Source organism: Natator depressus, chromosome 12, assembly GCF_965152275.1.
Source record: "Natator depressus isolate rNatDep1 chromosome 12, rNatDep2.hap1, whole genome shotgun sequence".
NCBI lineage: Eukaryota > Metazoa > Chordata > Testudines > Cheloniidae > Natator > Natator depressus.
Window position 1 is genome coordinate 8,391,745 of NC_134245.1, and position 22,478 is coordinate 8,414,222.

At 45.8% G+C, this 22,478-nt stretch overlaps 1 protein-coding gene across 1 annotated transcript in view; it reads right to left on the reverse strand.

Annotated features, from left to right (window-relative positions):
• NLRC5 (NLR family CARD domain containing 5) overlaps positions 1-22,478 on the reverse strand; it is a 76,629-nt gene that overhangs the window by 45,476 nt on the left and 8,675 nt on the right. Inside the window, exons 4-11 of the mRNA XM_074969081.1 lie at positions 20,074-20,142; positions 14,752-16,507; positions 13,721-13,804; positions 7,902-7,985; positions 7,725-7,808; positions 5,077-5,166; positions 4,006-4,056; positions 2,086-2,154 (exon numbers count right to left, since the gene is read on the reverse strand). Of these exons, the coding sequence (XP_074825182.1) occupies positions 2,086-2,154; positions 4,006-4,056; positions 5,077-5,166; positions 7,725-7,808; positions 7,902-7,985; positions 13,721-13,804; positions 14,752-16,507; positions 20,074-20,142 (2,287 nt within the window). The remainder of the gene's footprint in view (positions 1-2,085; positions 2,155-4,005; positions 4,057-5,076; positions 5,167-7,724; positions 7,809-7,901; positions 7,986-13,720; positions 13,805-14,751; positions 16,508-20,073; positions 20,143-22,478) is intronic.

Consider the following 22,478-nt stretch of genomic DNA (forward strand, 5'->3'; position numbering starts at 1 on the left):
CAACAGGCACTTCTAGCATCCATCCCTCTCTAGATCCATCGAGAATTCCCCCTTTTGAATGAATATAAACAGGCAGAGGGATCGGCTACCGGCTTGTGAGTCAGGAGAGTTGAGTTTTATTCTTAGCTCTGCCTCTGACAGTTATGTGAGCATGAGCAAGTCACTTGACCTCTCTGTGCCTCAGTTCCTCTACATAATGAGAATACTTTTGTACAAGTCTTTGAGATCCTTACAGGAAAAATGCTACGTGAGTTCAAACTACTATTATATAACAAAGTCACACAATTCCCCCTGTGATGTGGGTAATCATTATCCTTCCCATTTTACAAATGGGGAAACTGAGGCACAGAGCAGAAGGCTATGTGTAAGTTTTGAGAAAAAGTACTTCCTTTCATCAGTTTTAAATTTTCTCTTTCAACTTCACTGACTATCCCCTTGTCCTTCTAATACGAGAGGGTGAACACAAGTGCCTGAGCTGTGTTCTCTATGCCGTCTATTATTCTGTGTACCTTTATCATCCAACACCAGCCACAGTGACCTTAATGCTCTGCGAGTCCATCTCACGTCGCCATATGGAGGTGAGGGGAAGCGGGCTGGCTGCTTCCCAGTACGCACCTAGCCCTCTCCTGCCACAAGTGCAGGCTCTGCTGAGCTAGTGTCATGGCACGATGACATCGTGATACAAACTTCCCCATGACAACATGACATCACAACAGAACACTGTAAACCCATGTCTGCTGAGCTCACTCACAATAACTTGGGGTCATTGGTTTAGGCAGGCTGGGATTTTTGTATTTGAACCACTTACCCAGCTCTATCTCCAATTGTTCTTAAAGAATAATAAAACAATAAATCCCCCTGCATTTAATATTTAATAACAATTAGAATACCAAGCACTTTTCATCCATAGATCTCAAAGTGTTTTACTTTGCATCCGATGAAGTGAGCTGTAGCTCACGAAAGCTTATGCTCAAATAAATTGGTTAGTCTCTAAGGTGCCACAAGTCCTCCTTTTCTTTTTGGAATAAAGTGCTGTCTGTTACTGCCATGGACTCCAGTTTTGGCTTCCTGATCCAGATCGAGCTTGCCATCTGCTGGCCAATCAGTGTCATTTTTGTAACACTGCTGCCCCCTGAATTTAGTGCTGGTGAAACATGCTGGATTTAATAGGAATGAACATGGCAGGTCAGACCCATGGTCCACCTAATGTGGTACCCTGTCTCTGATAGTGGCCAGCACCAGCTCCTACAGAGAAAATAGCAAGAAACTGTGAAGTAGGTCTCTATGCAATAGCCAACTCCTAGGGAAATTTTCTTCATAACCCCTGCAGTTAGAAGGTGGCTTTTGCTCTGATGCAGGAGGGTTTTTCTCCCCTGTGCAAAGCTTGTTTAAAAAAATCCTTACTGTTGTAAATCTGGATGCTCTCATTATCCTTATAACTATCCAGTCCATTTTTACTCCTGCTAAGCTCTTGTCCCCTCAGTTATAGATAGTGGAAGGGAATTCCACAGGCTAATTGTATGCTGTGTTAAAGAGTCTTTCTTTTCATCAGATTAAAATTTGCTGCCATTCAATTTCATGGAACGTCCCCTTGTTCTTGTATTGTGAGAAAGGGCAGATATAATCCCCAGGCTACCTTCTTTACACATGCCATCCATTCTCCTCTTTATCTTTTTATGCCAGCCATGATGACCACAGTGCTCTGAGAGTCCATCTCCCATCATCACGTGGAGGCGAGGGGAAGAAAGTCGGTGGCTTCCCAGTGCACACAGCCCTTTCCTGCCACAAGTGCAGGCTCTGCCGGGCTGGTGTCACGGCATGGTGACATTGTGATGCAAACTTTCCCACGACAACATGTGATGTCACAATGGAACATTGTCAAACCATGTCTGCTGGGGCCCTCATTTGGACAGGCTGGGATACTTTTAATTCCTAACCATTTATCCAGCCCTATTTCAAACCATTCTTCAATAGTAATATCCTCTGCCTTTCAGGACTAAGGTGGCTGTTACTTTGCCCATCTGTGCAACCTGTCACAGGAAGATCTCTATTCACCCATAGACTTTTTAAATATATTTCTTTTACCGGAACTTCATATTTCTTATTTGAGTAGCATTTTCCTTTTTATGTTCCCTTCTCCTCAGATTTGGTGATCTGCAAAGAAACAAAATATTTACCGGCCTTTGAAACTCCATCATGAGACATTTGCGCTGTTGAGAATATTTTCCAGCTACACTGTGGGATACAGTATGCACAGGGAAGGAATAAAGCTTTGTTGGAAGAAGTCACTGAGGGTACATTTACACTGCAGCGGGGGGTGTAATTCCCAGCTTGGGTAGGCGAACTTGCGCTAGCGTTGATCGAGTTAGTGTGCTAACAGCAGAATGGCTGCAGTGGCATGGGCAGCAGGATGGGTTAGCCGTTCTGAGTGCATACCTAGAGTCTCAGATAGGCTTATACTTAGCCCATGCCTCCCACCACCCACACCATCGTGGCTACATTGCTATTTTTAGCATGCTAGCGCGATCAAAGCTAATGCACGTATGTCTACCCCAGCTGCAGTGCAGATGTAGCTTGAGTCTCTTTCCAGGATTCAGTTCTCTGGCCCAGCGTTGCCGAGGTGTGGCTGCATGGGAGTTAGGAGGCTAAGGATTGCTCGTTGCAAATGAAAACGTTCAACTACAGAGCACAGCATGTGATGAAAGGTGCTTTCCGGCTGGGGCATTTTCAGACTGATCCTCTAAGAGAAAAACAAGGACTCATATTTCGCTTGGTATTTACTGACCTGGGCTGTCCCCACACATACGCAGAGGCATGAAAAGAGGCAACCAAGCAAGGTGCAAGACGTGTTGCACCCTATTTATGCCCCCACCCCCTAAAGAAAAAATCAACATGGCCGTGATTCAGAAATGCCTTGCAACCTCTACTGTCATTTACTCCCATGCAAAATGCTACCATTCCAGATTAAATGTTTTACATTCCCTTTTCACAGGTGTAAATGACTGCACGGGGTGCAGGGGAATTATGTCCCATTTCTCAGTGGTGGATTTAGAGGTAGTGGGGCCCTGTGCTCAACTTCATTTTCAGTCCCCCCCTCAGGACCCAGCCAAGAAAAAGAACATTCTCTCTGATCTCTCCCCCATTTTTCATTCTTTTTTTCTTCATCCTCCTCCTATATTATAAGTAATGGGAAATAAATGAAAATAAAGTGAGGTACCTTGATTGGGGCAGATGGTTGGGGTGCAGGAGGGGTACGGGGGGCGGGCTCTGGGAGGAAGTTTGGGTGTGGGGTGCAGGCTCTGGGCTGGGGCAGGGGGTTGGGATGCGGGAGAGGGGTAAGGGGGGTGGTGCTTACCTTGGGCGGGGCAGCTCCCAAAGCACAGTTTCCGGCCAATGGGAGCTGCAGAGTCGGTGCTCGGGGTGGGGGCAGCGTGCGGAGACACTCCCCCCAGGGGCCACAGGAACATGCTGGCCACTTCTGGGAATGAAGCGGTGCAGAGGGAGGGAGGCAGAAAGGGCAGGGAGCCGCCTTAGCCCCGCTGCTGGCATGTCTCTGCACGCCCCTTGTGGGGAAGGGGACAGTGGGTCTCCCCCACCAGGGGCACGCAGAGACGTGCCAGCAGCCAGCCACTTCCGGGAGTGGTGTGGGGCCACTGGCCACGGCATGCAGGCAGCCTGCCTGCCTGAGCCCTGCTGCACCGCTGGCCGGGACTCGGGGGCAGGTTGTCAGATATTAGTTGGGGATTGGTCCTGTTTTGAGCAGGGGATTGGACTAGATGACCTCCTGAGGTCCCTTCCAACCCTGATATTCTATGATTCTATGATATTTGTTCTGCATTTTGGGGCCCCCCTGTCACTGGGGGCCCCGTGCCACCGCACGGTTTGTTTAATGGTAAATCCGCTCCTGCCATTTCTGGAGCCAGCAGTCACCAGTGTCCATGGTAGAAATGACTATTTGAATTAGAATTCCCTTAAATACTCACAACTCCAAGGTCAATTTCTCACCTTGGGACTTTTCTGGACTGGCCAGAAAAATATATCATGACGGTGTCCTTCCTGCAAGCAAAATACAACACACTATTAGGTTAAATGCTAAAGGATTAAACTTCTTATGCAGCAATGCTCAATAGGGGCCTGGGTCTGCTCTCCTTGAAATGGACGGCAAAGCTCCCATTCAATTCAGTGGGGCTGAATCAAGCCTTAGAAACGTGCTGCTCTCAGAGCTCTTAAGCTTATGAAGCAAAAGGGAATATTGCAGTGGATGTTAATCAAAAGAATCACTGGTCTCAGCAAGGCTGGCCGGAAGCTTAGGCAGACTGCTTCTTGGGGTTCCCCTTCTCTAGATACATCTCTCATGAAAATAGGAGATCATTCCACTGATTGATCCAAAATGCCACAATTTACGGCAGCGATTTGGCCCTTTGTCCAGCTGTGGCATGGAGCAAAATAACACAAATGTTTTCTGCAAGACAAGTTATAAGAAGGGTCAGCAGTGATTCAGTCTCACATGTACTGCGTGGAGAAACTTGGAAAAAAGCAAACTGTCCAACATGACTTCATTAGAGCTATACTAGGGATTAATCTGGCTCCTGGAGTTTACACGTGGATGTGAACTAGTTGTAAGATCTGTAATTTAAGTCTCAACTTTACCCAATATCTTGGACATGTGATAATATCAAAACCATTGTTCAAAGACATATCAAGTGCACAGCAATGCAAAGTGTTGCTTTTCCAGTGATTTTCGCTGGTTTATAACTCATTTGCACAGACAAGGCATCTCACCGTGTAGATATTGCATGTTTTAAAAACAGAGTTTAAATTATGTTACATATACATTTTACATTGAAAAATCAATGTGTGAAATGAACATGTAAAGATCAATGCCTTAATAATTCCATATTGTATAATGTAACTGAATCAAACTCCATGTTTCAACTTGTCAATAAGAGGAGAGACTGGAACTCAATTTGCACCAATCTTTATTAAGGAGCAATTCTACTGAAAAGAGAAGTCAATTTTTAAAGTCAACAGTTAGAGAAATGAAGTGTATATTTCCATAGCATATATTACCAGTACCTTATATGTAGTTCAGTAACATTTGGACAAGCAGTGGCTCCCTTCGCCAAAGTAAGAACAGACTTCACCGAAATATCATTATGGCTTAAACTGTGGATAATAGTCAGAGCATCACAATATCAGCTGCTTGTATTTGATAGTAAGTCTCTTTTATTTAATACACAATCACTGCTTCTCAACACAAACACACACACACACATGCACACACGCACATCTAATGGATTTGTTGACCATTTAAACTATACTGTTTGTTTTCAGCCAACAGACATTTCTGTCTGTTCGCAATTGTCATAAATATAAAGGGAAGGGTAAACACCTTTAAATCCCTCCTGGCCAGAGGAAAACCCCTTTCACCTGTAAAGGGTTAAGAAGCTAGGATAACCTCGCTGGCACCTGACCAAAATGACCAACGAGGAGACAAGATACTTTCAAAGCTGTGGGGGGGGAGAAACAAAGGCTCTCTCTGTCTGTGTGTTGCCTTTGCCAGGACCAGAGCAGGAATGCAGGTCAGAACTCCTGTAAAGGGTTAATAAGCAATCTCGTTAGATATGCGTTAGGTATCTGTTTTTTTTAAATGGCTGATAAAATAAGTTGTGCTGAATGGAATGTATATTCCTGTTTTTGTGTCTTTTTGTAACTTAAGGTTTTGCCTAGAGGGATTCTCTACGTTTTGAATCTGATTACCCTGTAAGGTATTTACCCTCCTGATTTTACAGAGGTGATTCTTTTACTTTTTCTTCTATTAAAATTCTTCTTTTAAGAACCTGATTGCTTTTTCATTGTTCTTAAGATCCAAGGGTTTGGGTCTGTGTTCACCCATGCAAATTGGTGAGGATTTTTATCAAGCCTTCCCCAGGAAAGGGGGTGTAGGGTTTGAGAGGATTTTTGGGGGGAAAGACGTTTCCAAGCGGGCTCTTTCCCTGTTATATATTTGTTAGACGCTTGGTGGTGGTAGCAATAAAATCCAACGGAAAAAGGTAAAATAGTTTGTACCTTGGAGAAGTTTTAACCTAAGCTGGTAAAAATAAGCTTAGGGGGTTTTTCATGCAGGTCCCCACATCTGTACCCTAGAGTTCAGAATGGGGAAGGCACCATGACAGCAATTCAATTCTATTTTATGGACTCTTTCAAATGCAACTGCTGCCCCTGAGTTCAGAATCAGGGACACTTGATAGATCTATAGGATAGTAAAATAGTTATGCACCATTTTCGGCTAAACAAAACACTTATTAATAATGTAGGTGATACAGCTGCAATATCATAGGAATTTATGATAAAATATTTAATACATACAGTACATTTTTCATAGTCTGCTGCAGCAAAATAACAGATGTAAGTACAGCACTTTAAAGGAATACAGTCAAGATAAAAATCTTATGCTTAAAAAAATCTAACCTGTTACTAGTAAAACTCAAAGGATTTTTTAAAAATATCATTTACTTTATTTATGCTGCTTATTTAAGTTTTGGACTTCACTCAACTTAGAACATAAGACCCTGATCCTGCAAACACTTTTGCATGGGCATAAATTGACTCCAACGGACATCAGTGGAATTGCTCACGAGTAAAGTTATGCACATGTGTAAGAGTTTGAAGGAACAGGCCCTAAAATTAGCTTGGTCTATTTGGTAACTTTCACTCTCTTCTTTTTTCAGTTGACAACTTGTTTCACTGAAGGCTCTTGTGCATTATGAGGCCAATGCTGTTGTGTCAGGGTTTCCACTTTCCAGCCTGGCAGAGGCATGTTTGACTCCGATCCTTCTTCCCCCTCACCATATTTGCATACACAAGTACATCCCAAGAAAACATTTTTATTCATATTAGGTTTAGTAAAACCTTGAGGCTGGGGATTATTTTCTTTTTTAATGAAATCTAATTGTACATACCTTCCTAGATATTAAAACCAGGAGGGACTATCAGATTATTCCCATCAAATTTCATCCTGTTACTCCCATTCTGAGCCCAGTAGCTTGTGTTTGGCTAAAGCAGCTCTTCTAGGAAGGCAACCAGTTTTGATCTAGAGACTTCAAAACTCCTCTTGAATTCACTGTTTCCTTTGGTAGCTTGTTCTAATGGTTAATGGAAGGGGCCTCAGGCATTGACTGTGTCTCGGCCTTTCCTGTTCCCCAGTGGCACAAAACAGTTTAGTCTCCTGAGAACTAAAATGCTTTGCTTTAATTGAAGTCATTGGGCTCCATGATGTAGGGGTATTTGGGTGGAATTTGAGGATCTGTGGTCCAATCTTTTCAGTGCTGTGGGCCAGAGGCTAGTTTGGGGCACCTCCGCAGGCCACATCCAGGAATATGTGCTCTACAAAACGGCGTGCTCCATGCGGCGTGACCTCACATGTATTGTAATGATAAAGTCCCACTGTGCAGAGAACACCATTTTGCAGAGCAGGTCTGCTACAAATGGGGGCAGACACAGTTGGGGGCTGGACAAAATTATCCCACAGGCCAGCCCAAGGGCTGCAAGTTGGACTGCCCACCTCCCTGTGAAAAATTTGTGCCCCTGACTGACCCCAGGGACTGCCGGCATTCCTTCCTGACCTCATGTTGACCCTAAACTACTTGACCCTTTGATGGGATGATTTGCTTCTTCAGAGATGATATTTGCAATGGGCTTAAGTCATTAAATCTCTTACTTACTCAATCATCTTTAACTTTTCCACTCTGGAAAGCATTTCAATCATCTTCCCCATGTCTTGGTCCCTCAGTCGATTATCTTGCAAGCTGCAAATCAGTTTGCCTGGTTAATATCCCCCACAAATAATTCTCAGCTGATTTTAAAAGCATCACTCACCCCCAATAACGCGGGTCACTTACTTTATTTCTTCAAGCTGAAGGCAGTTTGGAAAGACTTGTGCCAGGCCAGTTAGCCCCAGGGCAGTGATACTACCACCAGTTAACCTGAAAAAACACAAAGCAGATTGAAAATGTCGGATCAATACAAATCCGCCAGACTCGTGGCAGAAACAGTGTCTGGGATGTCCCTGGGTTCCACGTCCAACACGTGAGCAGGAGGAAGATGCAGGGGCATGTGGCCTGATTCTGCTCTCAGTCAATGGAAGTTATGCCCCTGGGGACAAAGGGCAGAACTGGGCTCCAGCACCATCACTTTGCTGTGCATCCATCGCAGCTTGCAGGAATTTGAGTCCCTCACATTCAATTTCCCTGCTTTTCAGTCTCTTAACATGCAGGGGAAAGCTGCAGGAAGTAGAGAGGAAAATACATCCCAAACTGCTTCCAAACAAAAGCTCCACAGAGCCAAAATGGAGCTCTTCATCTTTCCCACCCTAAACCCTGTCCACTCCCTTCTTTCTTCAGCACCATGGACAGCCCCCTCAGTGTCACTCAGCCCCATAACTAAGGCTAAGAATTAGTCACAGGTATTTTTGGTAAAAGTCATGGACAGGTCACTGGCAATAAATAAAGATTCATGGCCCGTGACCTATCCATGACTTTTACCAAAAATACCTCTGATTAAATCTCTATTTCTGGGGAGCTGCTGCTCCGGGGGGGGCCCCCCTTCAGTGCTGAGGGTTGACTGCCCCCGGCTGCTGTTCCCTGGGGAATCACTCTCCAGACAGCTTCCAGGCACCTCTGAGGATGCTGCTCCAGCCACCTTGGGACCGCTGTTGCTCGGGCGGTCCCCAGGGCGCCCCAGGACCGCTGCTTGAGCACTCCCTGGAGCCAGCCGCACCGGCGGCTGCTCACACAATCCCCAGAGCCAGCTGCCCGGGGCCTCCCGAGGAGTGGCCAGTATGGCTGGCCCTAGGGACCGGCCGAGCAGCTGGCCCCCGGTTGTGCCAACAGCAACCAGTGCGGCTGGCCATGGGGTGCCTGCACAGTCAGCCACACCAGCCGCTGCAGAAGCCACGGAGGTTGTGGAAAGCCACGGAATCTGTGAGAGAATCGCAGCCTTCCCCGTAACCCACGCATGGTCTTCTACTTGGCCCTCTCCCTCGGCCTTCAGGCCCAGCCATCTCAAAGGGCCTGTCTACACTTACAGCGCTCGGGTACACACAGGCGGCGGGTGTAAGAGGCCAGGGGAGGCTAAGTTGCCCCAATCAGCCTGCCTGCCACCTTCGGCGCACGCTGCTGCCGAAAGGGTGGGCGCCCTGGCTGTGGCCCCACCCGCGCTCTGCCCCGAGGCCGTGGTCCCGCTCGTCCTCTTTCTTCCAGGCCCTGCCTCGTCCTGTCCCCACTCCGCCCGCATGGGTGGAGGTGAAGAGGCATGTGCGAGCAGCTGGCTTGCCGACGGGCAATGGGCGGGTGAGTGGCCGGCAGCTGGCTCAGCTGGCTGACCGGCAGGTGGGTTGTGGGGGCCTGAGGGAGGCAGCAAAGCAGCACAAGCGGCAGGCAGGGGGTCCTCGCGGATGGGGCGAAGAGGCACAAATGGCGGGGGGGGGGCCTCGCAGGGCCGGGGACGGAGCCTGGGCGGAGCTTCCAGGGGAGGAGGCTGAGCAAGGGCGGGCCTCAGGGCGGGGCCACCGTCCGGGGGCTCACAGCCTCCCCACATGGAGGAGTCATGCACCGCCGATGCTGGTTCCCCTGCACCGCTGCAGCGCGTGTGGTGAAGACGCTCTATGACGATGGGAGAAAGCTCCATCGAGTTAGAAAAACCAGCCCCGCAAGCGGCAGAAGCTACATTGGCGGGAGAACTTCTCCCGCCAACACTATGCACACTACGCTTGTGCCAGCGTGACTTAAGTCGCTTGGGGGGGGGGGTGGAATAGTCACACCCCTGAGCAACATAAGTTGTGGCGACATAAGTGGTAGTGCAGACATAGCCTAAATCTCACCACTTCTTCCTGCATGACATCTCTAAGATCCCATCCTTCCTCTCCATCCACTCAGCTAAAACTCTTGTCCAGGCCCTCATCCTCTCACGTACACTCTTTGGGGCAAGGGCTAGCTCTTTGTTCTGTGTTTGTACAGTGCCTAGCACAATGGGGCCCTGATCCAGGTGCTACCAGAATGCAAATGTAGCACTCCTTGCAGGCAAAGCATGGCTCTGCAGCACCTTGCCTCAGTTTCCCTTCTCACAGGGCCCCTCAAGAACTTCACACAGTCCAAAAGGTAAAAATCAAATTCCCTTGCTGGGGTTCTACTTTATTACGTCTAAATAAACTTGAAATAAAATCTGCCTAGCATGTAGTTTCTCCCCTCTGATTCAGATGGTAGCCCAGACCTCAGCTCAGGGAAGTAAGGGAAAGAATGACAGACTTACTAGAAGGGTTCCTGAAGAAAGTGACTGCGGAAGAAGCTGCAGGAGATGTTGCTGAGAGCCCAGTCGTAAAAAATGGGGAACTTGATGGAATAATTAAAATGTGTAAAAGGGAAGTCAACTGTATTACTTATTGTAAACTTTAGTGCCCGAGTTTGCCCGCTGTGCAATCCTGTCAGGAAAGAACGAGGTTGCATTCACACTGATTTCTTTTACTTTACATGATCAAGTGAAGGAGTAAGGCCAATGTTTGCAATTAAGCATGCTTATGCTATCAAGGTAGTGCTGAAGAGGCACTGAAACCACACAGTGTGTGTATAAGGACACTTGGCCACAGAGTGGAATAATCACAACTGTTCAGCTCAGTCATGCATACCAAGGTCCTACTGTGGTTGTTAAAACAAGGAGAAGAGGCATGGAATATTTATACAGCTGTTCCGGCCTTCTGGAGAACAACAGTTCTTGAAGGGACTTTGCATTGTATAATGGACTGTTAAAACATGTTTAAAGAGCACCAAAGATTACAAAGAGACTTTATATAAATTATATGAACTTTAAACTGGACATTTCAGCAGCTAGCTTGATGTTGATGGAAAAACTGCAAATTAAACAAGCATTAATTGCAAAATTGGCCAAGGGACGCACCATAAAGGGGTCCACAGAAAGGGTCTTGTGGAGATAAGCTGCTGACCAGAGCAGGCCAGCCAGTGTTCAAGGTGTGTCCCAAGATGGTTGTACCAACAGTTATGGCCTAACGTGTCTTACACTAGCTGGTGTGACAAGATGTATTACACAATGAGACAGGAAAATCCCAGTCTCAGTTGCAAGAACTCAAAAGCTGATGCCTTGTTCCCTGATGGGATGGTAAGAGAGGATGACTCTCCTTTTGGTTGGATATTTTGAATCTTCAGAAGAAGTCAACATGCCAGAACCTCCAAAAAGAGGAACCAAGTTGGACCAGCTAGCAGAAATAGGATAAAATGACTGGTGTCCTTCAGCACATCATTTCTCAAAAGCTGAAGACACCTGGAAGAGAGAAGACAGTTCCTGGGCCAGCAATCTCGGAGTCCTCCTGGTGACACCAAAGACCTATTTCAGACAGACCACCTTTAACGTCTCTTTCTATTTTCCAGCAGTTCAGGTTGCCTGTTAGCACACTGGGAAAAGACTATAGCTGTATCCATCCTTTACTCAATCTGTGTTTGCATGTCAAGACCTGCTGTGGACAATTACTGAGCTGAAAGGTGTTTTCTGAGCAAAGACCTAGTGATAAGTAACACAGAGACTTTCTTTGGGAGATGTGATGGGGCGTCTGCCCCACAATGGTGGAGAAAGGGTTAAAAACAGTCTTGGGGAGGCCGTGCAGCAGACAACTAACCAGAGAGGGGCTGCAATGAGCAGCCAACCAGGGCAGAGCAGGCCCATATATAAGGAGAGCTGAAGGGTAGCGGGGCAGTTCCCTCTTGGGAGCCCAGGAAGAAAGGACTGGGTCCCTGAAAGGCTGAGGAAACTGCCAGCACCCTGGACAGAGCAATGCTGGACAGGGAGCTCCAGCCTGACTGGCTGGAAGACTGAAGCCCTGATACAGGGGCAGAGAAGGGGCTAGGGCTAGGGGAAGTGGCCCACCGAAAGGGATGGCAGGGGTTGAAGGAGACGCAGTGTGTGGCTGTCGCCTAGAGGGTCCCTGGGTTGGGACCTGGAGTAGGGGGTGGGTCCAAGTCTTCCTCGCCCCCACTTGCCACTGAGGGGAGTGGCCAGTGAAGGGCTGCAGTTTGCCACTGGGGCAAGTGGCTAGAAGCTTGGGCTGCAGTCGGCCACAGAGGTGAGTGGCTGGACAGAGGACTGCTGCCCCCCCAGAAGGAAAAGAGAATAGAATGGGGCTTGGCCGGAGGCCTGTGTCCTGAAGAGGACGCCACAGTCCTTGAGGTGCTGCGGGTCTGGAGCAGAAGTCACGGTGGCGAGACACCACCAGAGGAAGGTGCCCTGCAAAAAGACAGAGCTAATTCCCAGAAAGACCGGCAGGAGGCACCATAGTGGTGAGTCCCGCCCTGTTACATGAGACAACCCAAATCAGTCAATTGGTCGCTTCCTGAAACTGAGTACCTAATTAGTAAGGAAGTATACATGCTTGTGTGTGTGTGTTGTCACAGAATTACAGCATGTGTCTTTGTTTTGGACCAGGTTCCAACCAAGACTGTTGTAAAGTAGCTTTAAAACTGAACAAGTTACTGTTGTTAACAAAGATTTCAGAACTGCACGTCTACCATATACCATAGTTAATGGTAGACTGCCTTTGACGTTCTAGGTGTATACAGACATAAAATGAGACCAGGGTTGACCTCTGTTGCATAGACGCTTGCTATGACAATGGAAGGGGTTTTTCCATCACATAATAAATCCATCCCCTCGAGAGAAGGTAGCTAAGTTGATGGAAGAATTCTTTTGTCAACCTAGCAGAGTCTACACTGAGGCTAAGGTCAGCTTGACTATGTCTCTCGGGGGTGTGAATTTTTCACATTTCTGAGTGATGTAGCTATGTCAACCGAAATTTTAGGTGTCAACCAGGCCTAAATGTGCAAGCTTCTTGTGCTGGACTCAGTCTATCAAAAATGTAGGGGTTTATTTTAGGTAGTTAGGAGTGTTAGGCAGATCTTGGGGCTAAAATAATTCATTGATAAATAGGTAACAAGGATTTGACTACTACAGGTCCATGGAGACAGTGCACCATGAAATCAATGATACACTTGAGATATATTGATAATATTTTCATCCTCTGGACAGACAGCTTAAACTGTCTTATAGATTTCCACCACAACTCCAACATCCATTAAACACAACAACACAACACAACTACCCATCCATTAAACTCTCTCTGGAACACGCTCACAATAGCATCAACCTCTTGGACACCACAGTCAGCTTCAACAGTGGAACCCTACAGACAACCCTAGACAAGTAACCCACGGATCACCACACCTACCTCCATTGACCATCCTTCCTATCCTGTACAGATATTAAGGTTGGTCAAAAATTTTCCATAGAAGCATGGTTTTAGGGAGGGGTTGGACAAATAATTGGATTTTCTACTTAACTCAATTTTTTGCAGAAAGTGTCTCTGCTTTCCTCAAAAAAATTGATTTTTTTTGAAAACCTGAAAACCAAAAAGCTATCTCCTGGCATTTGGTAGCAATGCACAGAAGGTACCATATACAATCACATTTTTCATGGATTTCTATTTTTGTGCAGCACTATACAATGCAACAGATTATATTTTAGACCACATCAACCAGAGCAAAAGATTTAAAATACATATGACATAAGATGGTGGTACAAAATCCAAAGGGGAACCCATTCCCTATTCCTATTCAGCACTAGAGCAAAGTAAGATGGGTTGACCCTAATATTAAATGCTTACTCTAGTTTCTTCAGACTCTTGATCTTCGGTAAGCTTTTGGAAAGAGCAGCTGCAAATTCGTCACCATATTTCCTGCTCCTAAAGCTAAAACAATAAAAAAAAGTGGGCTAAAACATGATAGAAAAAAATAAAGAGTTCTGTTTTGTTCTAACATTATCTATGATCCAGCCACCTTATTGCATCATTTTTATTTCTGAACATATTAGTTCTTTAAATACAATTTCAACATAATCAAATGTACAAAGGGGGAAAGACTTTATTGACTTGGTTACTAAGACACTTCATGCAGTAGCTGTTGCTAAACTGTGGAGACAGTATGACTGAGCATTCTGCTAGCCCTATGATAAAGATAAGTAATTCCTTATTTAAGGACATTTTCAGCTCACGGTTATATCAGTGAGCAGTGAAAATCTGACTCATAAGAACTGGAAACAACTAATGGTTCCTGTGTGTAAAGCTATTGAAGTCAATGGAGTTAGACCAGGGATGAATTTTGTCTGAATGCTTTAAAGCTGTTATTGGAGAAATATACCATTTACACTATGGTAAATTAGTAGCACACAGTGACCTGGAATGCATGCAATCTTCAAAGTGAACTTCGCACTCATAAAAGGTATCAAATTGACGGCTCTGGAGATTGAAGTGCCTACTTTGCCCCTCTAGCTCCCGACCTGGAGGCTGTCAAGTACCAGCTTTAGAGATGCGATGGTAGTTCACTCATAATCTTTGAGGTCTCCGCTGAACGTGCCCACTGCAATGGGGCACCTGTCCAGTAGAAACTGGACTGAGATAATAGACTCATTTCGTCTACAATATCTAACGGCAATCAAATGGCAGCATCGCTATCAGTTCTGGCTGCCTGTGACCCAGCAACCCAGAGGTGAAATGCTTGGGACTTCATGGCTAGATATCTGAGCCCTTCGATGCTAGGTAATTTAGATACCCATTTCCCATTAATTTTAATGGTAAATGGGCATAGAAATCCCTTCAAAAATCTCAATCTAAATGCACGTCTTTCATGCATTACTTACCTCAGGTGCTCTATATTTTTACAGCTGGCTAGAACCTCCAGACAATCTAATTCCATGGGGCAGCCTGCAAAATCCAAGTGAGTCAAATCCCGGCCACAGTTAATGATGAAAACCAAAGCTGAAATATCTAGAGGTGTCAATCTAAAGTTTCTAAATTCATACTTGAAATTTAACTGGCTCCCGACATGCTTGGCTAATTCAAGGTCTTGTGTTTCATAGGCGCAATGGCACAGCTCAATTATCTTGGGCCCCGTTAGATGAGTAGCTGCCAGCTTCTTCAATGACTGCAAGATGGCGGCTTGCTTGTCCCGCACCCACGCCTGATTCCGTTCAGCTAGCAGGGTGAGGAACGTCCTACACTCTTTCGACGAGAGGCCTGAGAGAAAGGTGTGAAAATTCTCCATGAACTCGGTCCTGGCTTCATTTTTTAAAGTCCACTTTGACTTCAGAGAGAACTTTTTCTTCAGGTAGTTTCCGTCAACTGCATTATTTATCATCAGGTTCAGAGCGGCAAAGAATTCTTGAAGACTCAAGTGCACAAAGGCATGGCCGGCCTCTGGGAGGCTGTCACTCCTCTTGACCTCAAAGACAGTCAGCAACCCATGTAGGGAAGCAAACTCTTTCACATGCTCTGGGATATCATCGACATAAAACACAAGCTTCTTCTCTTCCAGACCTTTCAGTGCAAGGTCACACAGGCCCAAAATGGCCGTCCTGTGGTTATTCAGCTGCATGTCTTCACTCACAGTGCCCTCTGTCTGCTGCTTACTTATAAAGATGAGGAGCATTTTGATATAAAATTGGGTCATGGTCTGAGGAAGCTCCACCTTTGACAAACGCTTCCTCAGCAAATATTCCAAACAGACGCAGACGATGCAGCACAAGGCAGGGATCAAGCACATGCTCAGAAGCTTGCTGTTGTTTTTCAGGTGAGCAATGGCCTGCTCTTTGAAGGAATGTTGGTGGAAATAGTGGCTGACATACTCTTCAACCTTCTCGCGGTCAAATCCCCAAATTTCTGCCAGCAGATCTGCTCTGTTTAACAGAAAGTCAGGTAATTTCTTAGGCCGACTGGTGACCAGCACCGTGCACCCAGGGAGAAGTTTTCCAAAGCAGAAATTAGCAAACAGCTCTGATATGGACATAGGCCTGTGGAGGGCAGGGCTTAAACAAGGCGAGGATGGCTGGCTTATGTTCCCCACAAATTCATCCAGCCCATCAAAGATGAACAATATGCGCTGGGCGTTCTCCAGGAGGTGCTGAAATACTGCATCAGGGCAATCTTCTGGCTGAAGGAGCAAGTCAAACAAAAGCTCCTTTAAAGTCAGCTTTCTACTGATCAGATTCAGCTGCCTAAACTCAAAGAGAAAAGTAAACAGAAATTGATGCAAGGCTCCTTCTGCCCACTTCTGGCAAAGCCTATGCATCAGCATGGTCTTTCCCATCCCCGGTTTGCCAAACAAAAGGATAACCTTGGTGGTACCCGAGCTAACGACACTTTCAAACAGGTCTGAGACTTTCACAGCCGTGTCCACACATTCCTCTGCTTCCTGCATGCCTGCCAAGTCCTCTCTGGGTTTATCTGCTCTCTCCTTTAGTCGGGAAGCTTTACTCTGCCGGATGACTAGGTTGACGAAGGCTTGGCTGAAAGCTGGTGTCTGTACTTTTCCCAGGACAGCTGCTCCTGCTGCTCTCTCATTTCCATACCTTTGGCACATTGAAGCAATAATGAGATGCCGGTACCTTTCAGTTGAATCTGAGACAGAGAATGACAGAGAGTGTGTGTGAGAGTGGTAATGGGAAACAGCTATATCAGCTTCATGAAAAGTGATCTTCACCGTACTAAACACAGTGAGACCGTGGAGCTGTGCTTGTTCATATAGGATCTGACCTGTTGCTTAACCACTGAAATAGATCCTGATTTGCATTGGGAGGTTCATGGTATCAAGTACTTCTCCCCCCCCCCCCCACCCGGCAGATCTATTTGCAAAGTCCATGTGATTCTTTACCTATGCAATTTTTTTAAAAACTCCATGCTTAAACATGCATTTAAAACAATAAATCCATACCAGCAGCCCTGCAATCGCAAAGCAGTATATCCAGCCCAGCAACCCTACACCAAGTAATTTGTAAACAAAGCAGCACTTTTGTGCGGCCTTACAATAACAAACCACAGGCATGCACAATTACATAGCGTTATTTGCCAAAGTAGCATATCTTCCATCCTCTGCCTCATGGACCTGGTTTTACGGATTCACACTTCTCCCTCACCCAGTATGGGGAGTAAGACAAGCTCACAGCTCAAACAGAAGTTATGGGCTTGATGCAGAAATTACTGGATGAGGCTCTCTGCCCTGTGTTGTGCAAGAGGTCAGACTAGATGATCATAAAGGTTCCATCTGGCCTTAAAATCTATGGATCTATAAAATTAGCCATGGGTTAGAAAATGTCCCCATTAGGACCCCAGTGGCTGTTTCAGAAACACACAAAATAGCCTTGTCTTCTGAGCAATCTCATCAATTCTCTGTATGGAACTCAGCCCAGTAACACACTGATTAACTCTGAGGAAAGGTGTTCTCTGTTGAGATCCCTCCTAGAGACACTAGACTATTTTTATTTCAAACAAGATCCTAGGGTGTTTTGTTAGGCTGCCAAGAACGCAGGAGATAAAGGGCAATGACTAGAACCTAATAGGTGTTCACTCCCTCAGGAGAGCAGAGTCCCTTACAGATGGCATCTGCATGTATTTCTCTTTTTTATTATAGATATTGTATGTAGTGATGCCAATAGTTAAGGTTGCCCGACATTTCCCATTATAAGACCCTATTTTCAATTTCTTCTAACTTTGCCAAACTTTAGGCTGAAATTTCCCATGCTGGGTGTCTGCCTCAGGCTGAATCTTTTGAAAAAATTTCAGCTAAAATGGCTCAACCATTTCTGTTTTTAAAAAAATCCTTACAACCACATCACTGAGCAGCTGTAGTATAGCCATGCTTTGAAGCAGGGGGACTTGACATTTGACTTTTAGGTGGCTTTTTGCTGTGCCTATGGAAAATTTGCCCAAATGTGGCCAAGTTATTAGCCTCTGAAAAAATCTCAGTTCCCACATGCTTAGTAGGACTTTGTTAGCGTTTGGCAGCTAAATTCTCTGAAGGTTACAACTGCACTGAGGACGCTCCATCCCCTCACAGCTCCTATCTGTGATCAGCCTGCACATGCGCCATCCGCACAGAGCAACTGAGCATGCTCCAGCCAAGGCTGCAAGGGATGAGCTGGACTTCCTGTGACATTGCTCCTCCTGGTAGCTGATGTAGTGGCAGGCACTGGAATTGAGAGCAGGGAGACTCTGCCTCTCCTGTGTTCTCAGAGCTACCCTTGCTCGTGCCCAGGTAGCATGGAGGAAAAGGAAGACACAACCTGGCTCAAATGCAGAGAGGTGAGGAATGGGGGTTGGGGAAGGATATGAGCTAGAGCCAGAAGGGGAGGACAGAGGCAGGAGTAGAAAGAGGCAGAAGATGAAGTAGGAGTAGGAGCTGTGGAGGGGTCAGGATAGCTGTAGGGGTGGGACAACAGGTGCAGGAGCAGGGAGGCAGAGGAAGGAGTTGGGGGCAGGAGCTGGGGTGTTGATAGCCAGGTTGGCGGAGGGGCTGGAGAGGGAGCAGAAGGAGACAGGGAGAAATGGGGGGGAGGGAGAAGGGGCAGAAGAGTCCATAACTAGAGCTTACTTGCCTCCAGAACCTGGAATTGAATCCATGAGTCCTGAGTCTCAACATTGCCTTGCTGTCTAGCAAATAGGTGTGAAACATACAGGTAAAATGTGTGTCTCCATTCCCCTCTAGGGGAAGGTCCACATAAAAGATAAGTCTTCTACTGCTACCAGCTACTCCATTAGTTTGAATGGTAGAGGACTGTGCTGCGGATCTAAAAATCCCAGCCAGGCTGCTGACCAAGATAGAGGATCAGTATGGTTCCACAAGATAGAATTTTGCTGGGTTTTATTTTTTTCAATTTTTAAGTTTTTAAAAATCCCTAGAAATTACATTTTAAAAAAAAACCTAAGTTAAAAGAATGTGAAGGTTGCAAAGTCAAGCACCCAAAAGTTAGGCAATGCCAGAATTAGGGTTGCCTGTGCAACCTTAACTCATATCCACCTTGTGCATGTGCAATATGATACAGTCTTTAATTACAGTCATGAATTTGGATCCTTATCTGGGATCAGAGTCCAGCCCCCTCCAAGCTGAGAGTTGCCTAAATCCAACATTTTGCTTTGCACCCATTTCGGTTTCTAAACAACTCTCCGAGTTCACAATGTGGTGGGATCAAGGCCTTGTTCTTGACCTCCTGAGACATGCCCCCTCTGAGAACACACTAGTACCTACTGGAAATGCTAGCTAGCTCCCTACAGCCCCTGCTCTCTCCAGCCCCTTTGTTGCTTCCTATTGTGCACCAATGTAAGTCAGCTATAATTTGTCCATTAATGTTTTGTGGGTATTGGCTCAGGCCATATGGACAATGTTGGTGTTATTCTGTCTCACCTACAGTTTGTGGAAACTTATTTCTTCCTCAATTTCTCTGGGTTATGAAATCCTACAAGGGCATTTTCAAATGTGCCACACTAGCTCTGAAGGCTTATTGGAGTTTTGTATTAAATGTGCATATTTCCTGAACTGGTTCCCCAGTCTAAAAAAATATAAAAAAATCTTTCATGCATAACAAGTTGCGAGATACCTTCTGGGCACGTAATTCTGTCAGAAGGTTTTTATTCTAGATTATTTTAATCCATTTTTTTCCAGAAGGGTTTTTATTGCACCTCTGAGCCAGTTTTTTGCAAACGTCTTTGTTCTTTTTAAGATCAGTTGCATATGAGATAATGCAGCTTCTCAACACAGGCTTCCCATAAGGATGATTTAGTGGTGCTTTTGATTTATTTACTGGCATGCAAGAAAAATAACGGACCCTTGGGTCAGTACTGTATGTGACTCATACAAAGTCAATAACTTGGCATTTCCCCCCAGATGAGCATAGAATCTCAGGCTTAGAAGGGACCTCAGGAGGTCATCTTGTCCCACTCCCTGCTCAAAGCAGGACCAATCCCCGATTTTTGTCCCAGATCCCTAAATGGCCCCTTCAAGGATTGAACTCCTAACCGTGGGTTTAGCAGGCTAATGCTCAAACCACTGAACTTTCCCTCCCCACAAAGGAGAAAATCCATTATTGCATTGGCTGGGAATCGAACCCAGGTCAACTGCTTGGAAGGCAGCTACGCTCACCACTATACACCAATACAAACATGCTCCTGCATCGTTTGAGAAATCCACATACCTAATCGTTGCTGTTTAGACTCTTTACCATTGGGATGAGAATTGCTTCCATGACGACGTCTTTCAAGTCCTGAAAGTTGAAAAGTAGCAAACATCTTAATGCAGCATTGTGAGTTTGAGATCACATGGTACATCATCCCGTCAACAACAGCCAGTCCAAACCCTGCAACTGCTGAGGTAAAAGCATGCGTGCCGTGCAGACATACATGGGGATGGATAATAGAACGTCAACATCACCTGATTTGTGGGGGTAACACTCATTTGTGCTTCATGTATCAGGGAGAGGGTGTAAATTCTGTCACTTTGATCCCACAGTTGACTGGATGCATAAAAATTTCAGTGTAACATTAGAGGCTGTTTGTGGGTTTGAAATATCTTCACTGGCAACACTTTAAATTAAAAGGGGTATTTATAAAAAAAAAAAAGTGTTCAGACTTAGAAAACGGTTGTCTGATGATTTCGACGGATCCTTTCACCATTTGGTAAGACGCACGGTGCTAAGACCCCTTGATCACCAACACATTAACCAGACCGTTCTCTGAGGGACTGTTACGAACTGCACGGAGACTGCCAATATACATTCTTAGACTCCAAGGCCAGAAGGGTCCATTGTGAGCAACTAGTCTGGCCCCCTGTACAACACAGGTAGTAGGAACTTCCCTGAATTAATTCCTGTTTGCACTACAGCAGGTCTTTTAGAAAAACATTCAATCTTGATTTCAGAATTGCCAGTGATCGAGAATCCAACTGTTGCGATGGCCAATACGCCTCATTGTTCCTTATTGATTATCTGTCTGAATTTGTCTAGCTTCCATTGCCAGTCATTGGATCTTATTTTCTCATTGCCAGCTAGACTGACGACAATACCAGTCAGCATCATAAGCAGCACCCACTGTGCACCAGCTGCTTAACAAAACCATTTGCTTGGTTAAAGTGCCTCAAAATTCCTAATTGTAATTTATATCCAGGTTAAAAGCTGGAGGGCTGCCCGGCTAACTGGAGTTTGATCATCTTACACTGTTTGATCATCTTACACTCCAATTTGGAGCAGAGTGACAGAGGCAGTTTGCCGCACACAGTGGCATGCGAATGGATTTCTACCTGACCACGGGGGCATTGGCAGAGGAGAACTCACTGCACAGGTAACACGGAGCCATGAAGCGGTACCCCACCAGAGTTCCAAGGATGCCGTGGCTTGGAATTGGGAATGGGGGAGCCTCATTCAGTGGGAGGTCTTGAAAGCCTCCTAAGCTCTTTCTTGGGCTCATTAGAGGTAGCAATTTTTTTCATGCAATCTAAGTGCATATTCCAGCCTCCCCACAAAGGCCATTCACCTTTAACAAGGCAGACTTGTTCTGGATCAGGGAAAGAGGAGTCCCCCTTATGAGCCGTCTAGTTACAGTAGCGTTTTCAAGTGTCCATCACCATAGTATGGCCAGGCACAGCAGGGGCCGGATTCAGTTTTGCATCTGAATTTTCCTCCCTTCGGCTCTTTTTTTTTTTTTTTTAAACCCTCTTTCCTAAGCAAGACAGAAACCTAATGAAGACTGAGCCAAACATCCCAACCGATGACATTCATGGATGTCTGAAATCAGGCAGAATGAGTCCACCCACCCAGCTGGGGATGTCGCCTGGCCTCCGGCGATGGATGTGTGTGCGCAATTCCCCAGCCCCTGACAGAATCGGGTAGCAGAATTTATGAAATCTGGCCTGTTACAATGGAACATGGTTACAGCTCTCTCTCAGTCTGCACCCCGCCCCAAAAGCCTTTCCTTAGATTTCTTCCAGGGTCAGGCTCTGCACTTCCAGCTGTTCCTTCCAGATGTCTGTCTCTCTCTCACAATTTTTGTCTGTTTTCAGTTTCTCTGTGTTCTGCCTTCCCTCCCTTCCATTCCTGCACACGCCTACTCAAAACAATACTCAGCAAATGCTCCTGGGTGGGTTCACATACTCCTGGTGGTTTAGGTTGGGGTTTATCCTTTACAGTTATGTTAACTGAAAGATGTGTTCACACCTGTCGATCTCAATGAGGTTTTAACTCACTCCATAACAAGGTTTCACCTAGCTCCTAACATTACTGATAAAGGATATCTCTCATTGTTATTAGTTATTTATATTATAGGAGCCCCAATTGGGATCAGGGCCCCCATGATGCAAGGTGGTGCACACATACATAGTAAGAGGCAGTCCCTGCCCCCAAGAGCTTACAGTCTAAAGAGACCTGAGCTGGGCAGACAAAATTTTAAAGGGCCAGGACTTTGCCATATTGAGGTTTTGTAGGTATACAGAGAAGAGAGAAGCGGATGCAGAGGTATAGGTATTGTAGTCTTAAAAAAAATCCTCTCAACTGTACATTATATAAGGAAGTAGTGAGAGGTAGGTTGTGTAGGATGTGGTTTTGAATAC